Source organism: Nicotiana tomentosiformis, chromosome 5 (assembly GCF_000390325.3).
Source record: "Nicotiana tomentosiformis chromosome 5, ASM39032v3, whole genome shotgun sequence".
Classification (NCBI taxonomy): Eukaryota; Viridiplantae; Streptophyta; class Magnoliopsida; order Solanales; family Solanaceae; genus Nicotiana; species Nicotiana tomentosiformis.
Window position 1 is genome coordinate 68,967,825 of NC_090816.1, and position 15,689 is coordinate 68,983,513.

A 15,689-nucleotide genomic window follows, 5' to 3' on the forward strand; every position below is an offset into this window, starting at 1 on the left:
GTAATCCCCATAAATATAGCCTTCTTTGCTCTCGGATCCAATTTTGACTCTTTCACATGATAGTATGCAATTGAGCCAAACACGTGCAAAGAGTCATAATCTACAGCAGGTTTTCCATACCATTTTTCAAATGGTGTCTTGCCATCAATAGCAGCAGATGGTAGACGATTAATGAGGTGGCATGCATATGTAATTGCCTCAGCCCAAAATTCTTTGCCCAAGCCAGCATTGGACAACATACACCGTACCTTCTCCAGTAAAGTCCGGTTCATACGTTCTGCCACTCCATTCTGTTGTGGTGTATTTCTGACAGTGAAGTGTCGGACGATGCCATCATTTTCACAGACCTTATTGAAATGATCATTTTTGTATTCACCTCCATTGTCTGTGCGAATACACTTGATCCTCCTGCCTGTTTGATTCTCCACCATCGTTTTCCATTTGAGAAAAATTCCCAACACTTCATCTTTCCTCTTCATTGTATACACCCACACTCTTCGGGAAAAATCATCAACAAAGGTTACAAAATAGTGCTTCCCACCCAATGAAGGTGTTTTGGAAGCACCCCAAACATCAGAGTGTACATAATCCAAAATGCCTTTAGTATTATGGATCGCTATACCAAATTTAACCCTTGTCTGTTTCCCTTTGACACAATGCTCGCAAAACTCCAAGTTGCAAGTCTTTACGCCTTTTAACAATCCTTGATCAGATAGAGCTTTCAAAGATTTCCCTCCAGCATGTCCCAAGCGCATGTGCCATAGCCTAGTTGCTTCTGCCTTTTTGTCATCACTGGATGTCACTGTCGCTGTCCCAATAACTGTACTACCACGATAGCGGTATATGTTATTGTTCTTCCGATTGGCCTTCATTACCACTAGTGCACCGGAGCATATTCTCATCACTCCATTTTTTGCAATGATTTTGAACCCTTTTGATTCTAGGGCTCCCACAGAGATGAGATTCTTCTTCAAACCCGGTACATATCGAACATCTGTTAATGTTCTGATCATTCCATCATAGCTTCTTAATCTTATTGAACCAATGCCATATGAGGTAAGAGGGCTGTTATCCGCTGTGTGTATGACTCCATATTCTCCTTCTTGAAAATTCATGAACCAGTCCTTGTTGGGACACATATGATAGCTACAAGCCGAGTCCATCAACCATATGTCTGATGATGTTGATAACTCTGTTGTAACTAATGAGAAGTCTGAATCATCACAATCAGCTACATTTGAATCCATAATGGCCTTTCCATTGTTATGTCTGGCCTTATTCTTCAACTTCGGACAGTCTTTCTTCCAGTGCCCCTTTTCTCGACAAAAGGCACATTCATCTTTGCTGGGTCTAGATCTCGACTTGGATCTTCCCTTCTTAGTCCTCGTTTGATTTTGAGGACGACCCCTCACAATTAGTGCTTCTTCTTCTCCGCCCTTCTGTTTTTCTCCCTTTCTTTGTTCATAGCTGTACAAAGCCGAACAAACTTCTCTGAGAGAAATTTTGTCATTTTCATGGAGTAGAGTAGTTTCAAGGTGCTCGTACTCATTAGGAAGTGACCCCAACAACATCAAGGCCAAGTCACCATCATCAAAAGTTGCATGCATATTTTGCAAATCTGTGACCAACTTATTGAAACTGGTCATATGTTCATTCATTGTGGTACCAGGAATATAGGTGAAGTAAAACAGTCTCTTCTTCATGTACAATTTATTTTGACTGTTTTTCTTCAAAAATTTATCCTCCAGTGCTTTCCATAATTTACTTGCAGAAGTTTTCTTTGTGTATGGATATTTCTGCTCTATAGCAAGGTAGGATCGAATGGTACCGCAAGCAACACGATTGATATTTTTCCAATCTTCTTCTCCAATAACATCTGGCTTCTTTTCTTCAATGGCAAGATCTAGCCCTTGTTGAAAAAGAACATCTAGAACCTCGCCTTGCCACATCCCAAAATGTCCTGACCCGTCAAAAATTTTTACCGCAAATTTCGCATTTGACACAATTCTTGTCATAAGCGAAGATGCCAACGATGACGTATTATTGACACTTGATGTAGATTCTTCTTGTTTATTGTCTTCCATTTTGACACAAATATTATTTAGTAGCTGACGACACAAATCAAGATTATTTCCTTTCTGGTGTGGAAGATCAGACTAAGCTGCAATCACAGAGCATACTCAGACAGAACCTTGACTCAGTTACCAAGATAGATCTTTTCTGATGTGGAAGATCAGACTATGCTGCAACCACAGACTATACTTAGACAGTACCTTGGCTCTGATACCAATTGTTGCGGAAGCCAAATGTATATAGTGTGAATGAGTCACAACTACTATACCAAAAATTATGACAACCACTAAATAATAAACAAGACAATAAGACAACAATAAAAGAATACCAGAATTTACGAGGTTTGGCCAATTTTGCCTACTTCCTCGGACACAATCAATATTTTATTCCACTCCAAAATTACAAGTGAAATAATACTAAAGAGAGAAGATACAAATGCCTTAAGAAGATAAAAAAGGCAAATGAGAGGTGTGTTTAAATCCTAAACATTAGGCCTCCTTTTATAGGGTGAAATTCCCATTCAAAATTGTCATCCACCGATGTGGGACTTTTGACAATTTCAACAGAGACATCAAGGCGTGGAAGTAAACCTCAGTCAAAATATTGAGAGATGGAGTCAAATTCATATAGAGTTGGTACGCAAGCAAGCGCGATGGCGGACAAAGCTGCTTACAATATAAAGTGTTAAGGGAAAGGACAAGGGTTGAGTTTGTTTCGTAAAAGGAGGGTGACATTGGTGGTGGAGTTGTTATTGTGATCACTATAAAGTAACAGTTCATACTTGATAACAAGGGAGAGTTAAGTTTTAAGATACGATGTTTAGACAACTTAAATAAGAGGGAAGAGGTAAGTGGGATTAAGAACATCAGGGTTTTAGGAGTCTATTTCCAAAGTAGAGGGAGGCAGTCACTAATTAAAAGGACTCTAGACCCATGACGAGGAGCATGGGTGTGAGGTAGATGCATTTATACTTTCAATTACACTGATATAATAGGGTTTAATCTGTTTTAATAATAGATGAGTAATATGTTGAGCCTCATAAGTTGTTACAAGACTCACATCTAGGAATAATTACAGAAAGTAAAGGGTTGTAAAACAAATGGAACGACTGAACTATGTCTAATCAAACATATGTAAGATTAAACTATCTATTCATTGAAAAAGAAGCACTTTAGAACGGTGATTTTGTCATTGCTGCTGGATGGAATAGGCAACTACATATTGTTCTTAAACGATCTTCTAGGAGAAATGTTGATGAAAATCTGAGGTCAGATAACTGCAAACATTTATTAGAAGAAAAAAGGAATTTTGCATTCATAATGTTGGCTGGGTTGAAGGATGAAAGCAATCTAGAACTTGGGCAGTCACTATAAGAAACTACATACTATGTTTGAAGAATTCTTCAAAGAGAACTGTTGGCCACTTAATCTGGAACTTGGCTAAAGAAGTAAGAAATGCTGATGTACACTGCTCTAAGAATTTTTTGTTGTTATTGTTATTTGTGTTCCTTTTGGGTTTGTGTGTTGGTGTACTACTTAATAGAACTAATATGCCTTTCTTTATTACGGCCTATGTCACCTAGGCAGGACTAAAAGGAAACTTTTCACAATATAAATTATCCCATGCATTTTGATATCTGCTTTCAAGTTTTGGTTTGTTTGCAGAAACATGCTCTTTCTGAGTTTATATGGGCTCTCCAAATCTGGAACTTATGTACATTAGTTGTCTTTTTGTGTATGTTTGAATTGTGTGTGTATGTGGAATTTTGTGTGTTCCTATTATTACTCGGGCTTTATATTTGGTTCATTTCTCTTTTCTTCCAGCTCAAGCGTGGGAACGATTATACTGATACTTCTGACTCTAAGATTTAGAACTTCCTGGAATTTTTGCTTTCTTTTTTAATATCATTTTACTAGTATATTCTCAAATTGTAGAAATTAGTTTAAAATTTTCACGTACTTTCAGGGTTTTTGTACTTCTTTTGTCTAGATGGCGAAGTGTGACATAGGTAAGTAGGTGACCTTGGCTGGATCATAATTCATAATCCCAAGTTGTAGCCTGTAGGAGAGTTCATTCCTTTCCAGCACCGGGGAATCGGTATTCTTCTCCCTAATAAATTCAGTTGTTTCGCAAGAGTCGATTGTCGATACTCGATTGTATTAAACTGTGATTACAAATTTCGAAATGCATTTTTGAGCTGGATTTTTTTCGTTTAGCATTTTTGTGTAGTGTTAAATCTTTGACATATATATCTAGTGAGAGATTAGTCTACGCCTGTTTCACTGAAATATCAAGTAGTCTAATTGAAACTCCTTAGGCAAACTGAAGCAATAAAAATGAGATTGATCGGATAAACTTTACTTGGAAATCATGTGTCATCACATGCCTCAAAGTTTGCTTTTCTCCTGCCTCGATCTTGTTTGGATAGTTGTTATATATTATTTCTTTATGTATCGCATTATATTTTATTATATTATATTATATTATATTATTTTAATAAATATAATGTTTAAGTAAATTGTACCGTTGTCCATCGTTTCATAATTCACACACGAACAACTTGAAGAATAAGTGTACAATATTACCAACAAAATAAAAGTGTATGAGGTAGAGTAATTATTAAAAACGATAGGGTAAAGCATAAAATATAATTTTAGTTAGGGCAAGATGAGAAAAAAGAAGTCTTTTTATAAATTTAATAATACGATACAACAAAATTTAAATAACAATAAAAGCAATCATTGTACTTGAGATTCTTTTTTTCAAATAAGCTAATAATATAATCATTCCTTAACAAAGAAATTAAAGCTGAAGGCGCACGGGCTAAGCATCCCTATAAATCTCTACAAGCAGCCTAGGTGGAAGTCGCCAGATAATGGCTAGTACTGTTGGAAGAAACAAAGGTGATGTTTAGTTGGGATAGTTAGAAAATAATCTCCAGATAAAATTTGACATTGTTAATACTATGTTTGGTTTCACTTTGCCTTTTCAAATGAAATTCAGCAGTATTTAATACAATGTTTAGTTCTACTTATCTTTTCTGCATAACTAATACCCGCATGAAAAAAGTATCCAAAATTAACAAGAACTTTCAGGTTTGACGTCTTCAGTGTTAAGCAATCAATGTTGAGCACAGTTGTTCTGCTCATTAACTAATTAAACATGGCTCGAACTTTATACTGTCAAGTTGATCCATAAATACACTGAAATTGCGAAGATACTCGAGCTCAACTTGTACTGAACTAAAACAAAACTTGTTTTCATCAATGAACAAACCAAATCACCTTGAACAGCTTATTTCCAACTCAGCGGGGCTCATTTGCACCCCAATTCCCAGCTTCGGCGCAAAGGAGGGGGTGCCCCGGGGTGGGGGTGGGGAGGAAGAATATATGATTCTACGAAACTGTTTTATGATGGCAGCAGCAAAGTAACGCATCAGAAAACTGGAATGAATTGATTATGAAGATATATCGTTAGATTCAAAAAGATGCACCTCATCAATGTCTGCAAAGAACCTGCGCGTGTTGGGAGAACTTTGACAAATGAAAAAGAACTCCCCCCGATATGTTAAGTGGTGTATCAATAAATAATAGGTGGTACAACAAGCTAAAATGAATGTAAAATACATATGGCAATTCATTATATATTCAGCTCGGAGACTTATCCAAAACAAAAGGTTCATGAACTAGCTAGGAACCATGACATATAAACACAAGGAGTTTTACCAAGAAATAAACAAAAATGCGATGACACTAACAAATAAATCCTTAATGGTCATGTAGAGCAGACTGTCGTCAGCTACCTCTTTGATGGAGTCATAACAAGTTGTTGTACCTCATGAAGAAAAAGTCTACATTCTTTATCCTTTTTCTTCGTCTTTCAAGTACAATCTATATAGCTAGCATGCACAACCTCCCCCTTGCTGCTCATTTTGGGATGTATTTGTGGTAGGCTTCAAATTAACATCAACCATATCTTCCCCTTTTGTTGATGATAGTGTTTCCATCCCAGATAACGCAGCAGCAATCTTTCGGAATAGAGGCTGCAATTTTCAATTTCATATTCTTAGGATCATGCTGCAATTTGACTATGAAAAGAAATGATGCCATTCTGAGCAGAACTAACTGATCAGGATATGATATCTGATCCTCATTCAATGCAAATGAATTTCAATGATAATTGCAGCAAGGAACTTAAGAGTGTCTGTACCTTGATATTGAATCCAGCTTTAGCACTGGTTTCTATATACATTACTCCAAATTCACGAGCCTTAGCATCTCCTTCTTCTGTGGAGACTTGCCTGTTTAAATCAGCATCATCACTGTAAGATAAATGATGGAACTGACATGAAAAAGATCCATACACTAGTGTGCAACTGACCGGCAGAAACATTTTAGTCATACCCAGAATACAGAGGAAAATAATCTAAGAAGTACACGGCTGCATAAGTAGGTAAAGCAGTTGTCAAAAGGAAAACATCGATCCATCCACACCATACCTTTTATCAACAAGATCAGTTTTGTTCCCAACAAGAACAATAATGACATCACTGCCACGTTCAGTACGTACTTCCTCAATCCACTTTGAAGTGTTAAGAAATGATTGGCGGTCTGCAGATATGATGATTTATCACCAAAACCATTAAACAAAGAAATGAATATCATACAATATAGAGAACCAATTTATTTATAGACTCCGATCCCTTGGAAACTTTTATTATCGCCAAACATAAATTTAGACCATAGAGGGCAGGGCATAGTTATATGTAGAAATATTCTACGTCAAGAAATCACTTACTGGCAACATCATATACAATCACAGCAACAGAAGAATCTCTAATGTAGCTCGGAATAAGACTCCTAAATCTCTCTTGACCAGCAGTATCCCTGCGTGGGTGCAGATAATGCTTTAGAAAAAATAAAATGCCTGATTCATTGTTCATGCTAAATTGCTAGTCCAATAAAGTCTCTCTTGCCCAATATCGTCATCATTAATAAAATTCAAAGATTACAGTAACATGAATAAATTATTATTTCGAGTTCTCTTTTTCTCCAAGTCTGCTATTTTCTCATATCACCTAACATAAGAATAACTGAATAACAAAAGCAGATGGAACAAAGACGTGCATTTGAAAACTAATTAGTCTTTATAAAGACTATTCTAGCTATAATTAATTCACGCTTCTCTTTCACATTTTCGAGTACACCCTACAGATAAGTTTAAAATAAATAATATTAGCTGAAACAATCTAGCTAATCAAAACTAAAAACGAGAGAGAGAGAGAGAGAGAGAGAGAGAGAGAGAGTACCAGAGCTGCAAGCGAACTGTTCGATCTTCAAGGTACATTGTCTTTGATAAAAAATCAATACCAATGGTAGCCTGCATATATGGGGGGAGGGGGGGGGGGGAGGGAAGAGCTTCACACTGATTTAATTGATAATCTGGAAGCAATCACCAAATGAGATCACTTTTAAGAACTGAGTATTCTCTAATAGACGCGTGAAGAGTATTACGCACAGCTGTAAGTCATGTATTCAGAAATAGAGTAGAAAGATATTTTTCCTAGTCAATCACTTCAATCTTTTAAGTCCTCATATACTTCTGTATACGGGTGAAACTGAGCCCGTGGGACGCCTCGGCTTCTGATAAAGTGAACGGAGCAAAAAACATAAAGGCAAGGGACCGGAATCGATGTAAGGAGCCCCTTGGTCCGGGGTCCTGGCAAAACACCCGCCCTTCAAAGTATCGGGGCCATGAACCCCAGGTCCGGTTCAAACCCCAAAAGCCTCGGAGAGCAATACCACACAATCGAGCACGACCAACAAAAGGTTGTGATATTCGCGATCGGCCGGATATCACGGCGTGGATCTCGACACATATTGGCAGAGAACCAGTGATTAGTTAAATGAAAGATTTTTACCTTTTATGAAATTGTACTTAGGGTAAAAACTTCCCTACTATATAAAGGGGGTCTAATTATTCATCAGAAACATTGTAACACGCACATCAATGTAATATACTCTTATTTTCTCTGCTATTCAAAGTTTTTATTCTTGTTCATCAGTGCTTCGTTATTGTGAGTCCGGGATCGAGGGCAGGCATCTCATTAAGGCTGTTACTAAGTCCGGGATCACCCCTCTTGATCGATTTGATAATTTATCACGTCCTTTATTTGTTTAATCTAACACAATTTATCGTTTGTATTGAATTAATCCACGTATCCTTAAAACCACTTATAAATTTAATTGTTATCCGTTTTGAGGGTAAACAATTTGGCGCCCACCATGGGGCTAAGGATAATAGTGGCAATTTGATACAAATTTCCACAACACACTCTATTTTACACTTGTTTCTTGAGCTTTTAATTTCAGGTCAGATTAAAAATGTCAAACTCTCAATCTGCCCATTTGAACGTGGATGCTGGGTCCGGCCACCATGGCGAAAATAACAACGTGGTACCCAGCAACGAGGTGCCCCCTGCTGACCCCAACGGAGTCCCAGTCGTTGATCCGATTGATGCTAACTCACACGTGTCTATCGAAGCAAACTTGCCTACTTACCCCGAAAACAGCATTCGCGGGGGAGCTCGGTCGATAGCCCAGAGCACACACGATGGCGAAGGTGATGGGATCACGCGCACAGGCTCAACAAGCAACGATAGCCCAGTTGCAGAACCAAAGCCGAGCCCCCAGCAGAGTTGAGCCCGAATCGTCTCGGGAAAACGCCCGCAGAATGAACCAGCCACAGAAATGCCGGGTGAAGCAAAATTCGGGACCAACCCCGAGATAATAAAGATGCTTGAGGAACTGACAAAATGGGTGGAATCGGGTTTAAAGAAAAAAGTAGAGACCTATAACTGCAGGGTCGACCAAATCCCGGGAGCACCACCGATACTGAAGGGCCTGGATTCCAAAAAATTTGTCCAAAAGTCGTTCCCTCCAAGCACAGCTCCGAAGCCGATCCCGCAGAAGTTCCGTATACCCGAAATTTCAAAGTATAATGGGATAACTAACCCCAACGAACATGTGACCTCTTATACGTGTGCAATCAAAGGAAATGACTTGGAAGATGATGCAATAGAATCCGTTCTGTTGAAAAAGTTCGGAGAGACCTTGTCGAAAGGAGCTATGATATGGTATCACAACTTAACCCCTAATTCTATTGACTCGTTTGCTATACTTGCAGATGCCTTTGTAAAAGCGCACGCCGGGGCCATCAAGGTCGAAACCAGGAAATCGGACCTTTTTAAAGTAAAGCAAAGAGATAACGCGATGCTCAGGGAATTTGTATCGAGGTTTCAAATGGAACGGATGGACCTGCCTCCGGTCGTAGATGATTGGGCCGTTCAGGCCTTCACCCAAGGACTCAATCCCCGAAACTCATTGGCTTCAGAGCAGTTGAAGAAAAATCTAATAGGTGAGCAAAGTTTTCGAGGATCATAAGATTAAAGGGATCATATCGACACCCTATCATCCTAGTGGGAACGGGCAGGCAGAGTCTACAAACAAGACCATACTCCAAAACCTTAAGAAGAGACTGACCGATGCCAAAGGAAAATGGAAGGAAATTTTGCCCGAAGTCCTGTGGGCATACCGTACGACCTCAAAATCTATTACTGGGGCCACCCCATTCTCGTTGGTCTATGGCGTCGAAGCGCTAATACCGGTCGAGGTAGGAGAACCGAGTTTCAGGTTCCGATATGCGACTGAAGAGTCAAACGGTGAGGTCATGAGCACGAGCCTGGAACTATTGGACAAGAGGCGTGAGGCCGTCCTCGTCCGATTGGCCGCCTAAAAACAACGGATCGAAAGGTATTACAACCGGAGAGCCAACCTCCGACACTTCAATATCGGGGACTTGGTGTTAAGAAAGGTGACACTGAACACCCGAAACCCCAACGAAGGAAAGTTGGGACCGAATTGGGAAGGAACATATCGAATTATCGAGATTACCGGTAAAGGTTCATACAAACTCGAAGCAGGGAACGGTGAACAACTACCAAACAACTAGAACGTGACCCACTTAAAATGATACTACTGTTGAAGTACGACCCCATTCATTCTTTTCCTTACATATATTGCGAATTGGACTAACACTTGCAGGCAACAGCCAAAGAATGATGCAGTTGTTAGGCCTGAAAGCACGCGTTGCACTCTTTTTTCCTTGAACCAGTTTTGTCCCAAATGGGTTTTCCAGCAAGATTTTTAACGAGACAACAGTGGATCGTGCTAACTTAGAATCAAAGACCGGTTATGAACCGGAATCGATGGTCGCATCAATAGTATCCGAGCCCTCTCGACGATCGACCTGGAATACTGGTGGCCATCACCCTCGGGTAATAATTCTAGCAAGGAAGAAAACTTTATGCTTGAACAGTCTGGGCTCGGTGGATAGGATTTATTGTAAGGGCCAAACGGTCAAAGTGAATTGTGCCCGCGTAGACCACCTAAGCCATAACACGAAGCTTGTACATACTTACAATCTTGTATATCGCGCACAGGAATGAAAGAAAGTTTCTACCTTACAGACACATATTTTGCCCCTTAAGACTATTACATTTTTCCTTAAGGATATCGAGCCCAAGGGTCGCCTCTATCCGGATCCAAGAGATCACCCCCACTCGGGGACTGTCATCCAAGGCAAGTTCGGACGGCTCGGGTATCAAAGCCCGTAGGTACAAAGCCTATTAGGCAGTACCTGAACTCAAAAGGCTACAGCCACCTTAGAAAAGGCTCGGAGACGTCCGTAACCCGTAATTGAAACATAAAGGCCTTCAAAAATTCCAAACCGGTTCAAAGTCTACCCTCGGCAAATCTATAATCTAAAAACATCTAAACAAGCACTTCAGGGGAAGCTTTCGGTCATACCGAGCCCCCCACAAGATTCAAACAAAATTTACATGCTAAGGCATTTGAAAACTTTGCAATCATAAAGGGGAAGCCAAAAGAAACGAACTCAAAAATTGCCAAAGGGAAAAAATCCTTATATACATTGCAATAAAAGTCTTTTACAAAGTCCAACGATAACGGCCTCAATAAAATGAACAAAATGCAAAAACAAAGAAAAATCCCTAAGGCACCTAAGCCTGATCTTCCCCAAAACCCGCCTCGTCACCGGAGCCGTTGGGGTCTTCTCCATCCTCGGGTTCGCCAGAGCCCTTAGAACCTTCCTCACCCTCGGGGTCAGCCAGCTTCTTGGCCTCTACCTCGAGCCTTTTCGCATTTTCGATCTCGGCCGACAGGTCGAAACCCCGGGCATGGGCCTCCTCGAGAGCCTCCCTTCGGGACAACCACTTCATGTACTCGACTGTAACTTTCAGGCGGTCCTGGGCTGCCTCAGCATCAGCCCTGTACTGGGCCACCATCTCTGCAGCATCAGCCCTGGTTATTTCCGATGCAGACTTCGTTGTTTCGAGCTCCTTGCCGAGGGCATCGTGTTCAGCAATGGCCAAGCCCAGTTGAGACCGGAGGTCTTCGATTCGTTGAGCCCATGCTTCGGCCACTCGGAGTTGGACCTCCACTGATGCCAGCTGCTCCCGGGCAGTCTCCTTCTCCGAAGCCAATCGGTCCATTTTTCCTTTCCACCCTTCGGCCATAGCCTTGACCTCGTCCATCTCGGCTCGGAGTTAGTCGATCCTGTCAACTTTCAGCTTGACCTGCGGGGTTTGGCCGTTAGTCTCCATGTCTAACTCATCATCACTAACTTCAAAAATCTTTACTTGTTCCACCAGGTCGGCATGCTCCTTTTGAGCCGCATCCAACTCAGCCCGGAGACTCTTGGCTTCTTCTTCACGTTGCTCGCTGAAAGCTTATACATGTCCCTCTTCTCAGCAAGCTCCTTGACCTCAGCCTCGAGCTAGTTAACCTCAGCCTGGTACCGGAGGAAACTTTTATGATGAAGTACCGAGGCCTGCAAAAATATAAAGAAAACAAAAAGGCATGAGATATCAAAAACTAAATCCGAAGATGAAAGAGTGTAATGACGCCTTACCCGGTTCAGCGCCTGCTGTGCTTCATTAAACAAGCACGGCGTTATCCACCTCATTTATTTTTGCCTGGTCTTCTTCGGTTACCAGGCACCGAAGGTAGTTAGCTACACCAACAGGGGTAGAAAGAACCCGAGCATCCTCCGGTACGGTGATGATTATTGACTGCTTTCGGTCGGGATCCATGCTCGGGATGGGGAACCGGTTGATTAATTTTGGGCTCGAGTTCAGCCCGCAGACCTTCGAAGATGGGTCTTTCCTCGGCACCTCCAAATCACCCAACCCGGAGAAGTCTTCCAGGGCGGTGGAGTCCACACCTTCAAAACAAAACTGAGGGGATCGTCCGCACCATGAGCCTCTTCGTTGGATCGCTCCTTTGTCGTTTGAGCCTCTTCCAGCATGGACTCGGTATAAGAAGGCGACCTTGAAATGTCTATTACACCGAGTGTCTCCTTCGGGGCATGGCCGGCATCCCGGGAAGTCTCGGCTCCGGTCTCCTCATCGACTTCCCTAATCTGAGGGAGATCAGCCTCATGAATCTCCCTGTCAACAACCAACCGCTCTTCGGGGGAGATCGGTTTACGGGCCACAAGAATATCATCCTCCTCGGGCTTATCCCTGAGCCGATAAAGTGAGTCCGAGTCGGGTGCTCGAGAGCCAGAACTCTCCTTTGGCTTGCGGGCCAATCTTCTCCTTGGTTTCTTCTTCTACGAGCTCGGGGAACTCGGAGCCTTTCTTTTCTTCTTCTCTCTTGCAGCAGCCCCAAGCTGTCCCGAGGCGTGGGGATCAACGGACAAGTCCTCATCCCCTACTGAAGGCCTAAGCTCAATGGTCTTAGGCAAGCCTGCAAAAAGAACAGAAAGGAAATGAGAATGTGATGCTAAAAATTACTTATTCGGGAAAGAGATCTTACCGTGAGAACGAGCCTCCCAATGACCCTTCGAGAGCTCGCGCCATGAGCGCTCAGAATAAGGCATCTGCAAGCAAATGCCCTCGATCCACTCCTTGAGCCGAGGAATGGCGTTTGGGACTCGAGCAAGGGCTGCACCACAGCAAATACCGATGAGAAAAAGGGAGATAAAACATAAAATCGACATTTAAAATAAAGCTATTCTTACGTGATACATTCCACTTTTCAGGGAATGGCCTGAACTCGGCAGGGATCAATTCTGCGGTCCTCACCCGGACAAAGCGTCCTTGCCAGCCCCGATACCGATCCTCGTCGATGCTTGAAAATGGGCCTTTGTTGGCCCGGCGTACGAGCTTTATCAGTCCCCCGGAAGATTCGTGGACTATACACGCGGAGTAGATGATCGATGGTGAACTAGCAGGAGTCGATTTTGTTCACAAAGAATCGGAGGAGGATTACGATCCTCCACAGTGTTGGGTGGATCTGACCGAGGCACACTTCATACCTCCTACAGAAGTCCAGAATAACTGAGTCCACCGGGCCCAGTGTGAAGGGGTAAGTGTAAACACTCACATACCCCTCCATATGGGTAGTAATGTCGTCATCGGGCCCGGGAATTACTATGTCCTTATCCGCCTAGCTGCAGTCCTTACGAACTGCAGGAAGGACGGCCTCGGTGATGGAGCAATACCTAGAAACCGCCTCGTATTGGCCTTGCACCGATAAGGGTTTTTCGACCTTGAAGTCGTCCGCGACCGAACACCCCCCGGGGACGAACATTTTCAAGGGAGGCTCGGCTGCCGGTTCATCGGTAGCCACGCCCGGAGCGGACCTCTCAAGGTCAACCACATCGGGAGCGGTCTCCTCGACTTTAGTGGTCGGGCGTGAAGAAGAAGTAGCAACTTTTTGGGGAACAGTTTTAGAAGTCTTCGCCATTGTTATCTAGAAAAACGTTAGGAGAAGTGAGAAGGAAGATTAGGAGATGAAGGGTAAAAGCTTGCCGAGGAAATCAAACGTGTTGGTTTGGGTAAAAGATAAATGAAAACTTGTGATTTGCTAAAAACTCTTGAAGAACGAAAGTAAAAATGTTGGGGTATGAAGAAAGGCAGTAATATCCTGAAGGTACGAAGGTAGAAGCTTGGTCAAAAGTAAAAAATGAACGAAGGAGGGTAGTATTTATAGAGGCTTCACGCCGTTTCGTGTCCAGGGACGGTCTGCCGATGGCCGACACGCGTTTGAGGTCATTATGTCACGGCGAATTCAAGAAGGAATCGAGGTGCTCGTGTCATTTCTCGTCGTTTCCGTAAACTCATTCTCCGAGAAACGAGGGGACTATCTGTATACAGGTGAAACCGAGCCCGTGGGACGCCTTGGTTTCCGATAAAGTGAACGGAGCAAGAAACGTAAAGACAAGGGACCGGAATCGAGGCAAGGAGCCCCTTGGTCCGGGGTCCGGGCAAAACACCCGCCCTCGAAAGTATCGGGGCCCTGACCCCCAGGTCCGGTTCGAACCCCAAAAGTCTCGGAGAGCATTACCAAATAATCGAGCACGACCAACAAAAGGCCGTGATATCCGCGACCGGCCGGATATCACGGCGTGGATCTCGACACATATCGGCAGAGAACCGGTGATTAGTTAAAAGAAAGATTTTTACCTTTTATGAAATTGTACTTAGGGTAAAACTCTCCTACTATATAAAGGGGGGTCTCATTATTCATTAGAAATATTGTAACACGTATATCAAGGCAATATACTCGTATTTTCTCTGTTATTCAAAGTTCTTATTCTTGTTCATCAGTGCTTCGTTATTGTGAGTCCGGGATCGAGGGCAGACATCTCATTAAGGCTGTTACTAAGTCCGGGATCACCCCTCTTAATCGGTTTGATAATTTATCTCGTCCTTTATCTGTTTAATCTAATGCAATTTATCATTTGTATTAAATTAATTCATGTATCCTTAAAATCACTTACAAATTTAATTGTTATCCCTTTCTGAGGGTAAACAACTTTCTCGGGCGGATGTAGAGTATATGTGTTAATTGCTGGATCCACCTCTGCACACAAAGCCAGTGGCGAAGAAAAAAATTGCTGCTCTTTGCGTCTTTTCCATATTGTTCTTCCTTCACTAGCTTATTTTCGTTACCATTTTAATTAAAGTTTCAGTCTTTTATCATAGGAACCATACAGGGGTATTTTGCACTTTAATATATTCATTTTAGAAGAAGCGTTATCATAGGGGAAATCAAATAACTCAAAAAATAAAAATCCAAGCATCAAATTCTCCCTATAATTAACATATGGATGGCTTATCAAGAGTAACAAAGAACGGTACAAAAACTGAACATTAAATTATATATATGCCGACTAAACAAAAAAAAAAAGATGAGAATATGGAAAATTAGAAAGAGGAGACCTGATAAGTGGTGTCGAATTTATCATACATGAAGCGAGTAATGATGCTGGTTTTGCCCACAGATTGATCTCCCAAAAACACCAGCTTGTACTTTGCTAATGGCGACACCACCGCCATTTTTGGATTTTCCTTACACACAAACTAAACTTCCTGAGATGATGAGATCTGAATTCGGTTGAATGTGGAAAGAGAAAGAAAAGAGAGAAAATTAGGGAAAAGAGACGCACGAAGGGCAGGCTCTCTGGTTGCCTTTGAATTGTCAATTTATATACCGCTCTCTTAAGAAACCGCCAACTAAACGAACAAA

General features: G+C 41.9%; 1 protein-coding gene across 2 annotated transcripts; it reads right to left on the bottom strand.

Moving 5' to 3' along the window:
- Positions 1-5,636: 5,636 nt before the first annotated feature.
- LOC104116559 (ras-related protein RABH1e-like) lies at positions 5,637-15,623 on the bottom strand. 2 transcript variants are annotated; one of them, XM_070174988.1, is made up of 6 exons: positions 15,383-15,623; positions 7,382-7,452; positions 6,871-6,959; positions 6,572-6,683; positions 6,283-6,373; positions 5,637-6,115 (listed from the first exon to the last, which is right to left on the bottom strand). In XM_070174988.1, exons 1-6 carry the CDS (start codon positions 15,497-15,499, stop codon positions 5,972-5,974), a joined length of 624 nt encoding a protein of 207 aa, XP_070031089.1. In that variant the 5' UTR covers positions 15,500-15,623; the 3' UTR covers positions 5,637-5,971. The 2 variants fall into 2 exon arrangements, with proteins under 2 accessions (XP_070031089.1, XP_070031090.1); XM_070174989.1 differs by having other exon boundaries at positions 7,382-7,514; positions 15,383-15,528.
- Positions 15,624-15,689: the final 66 nt, after the last annotated feature.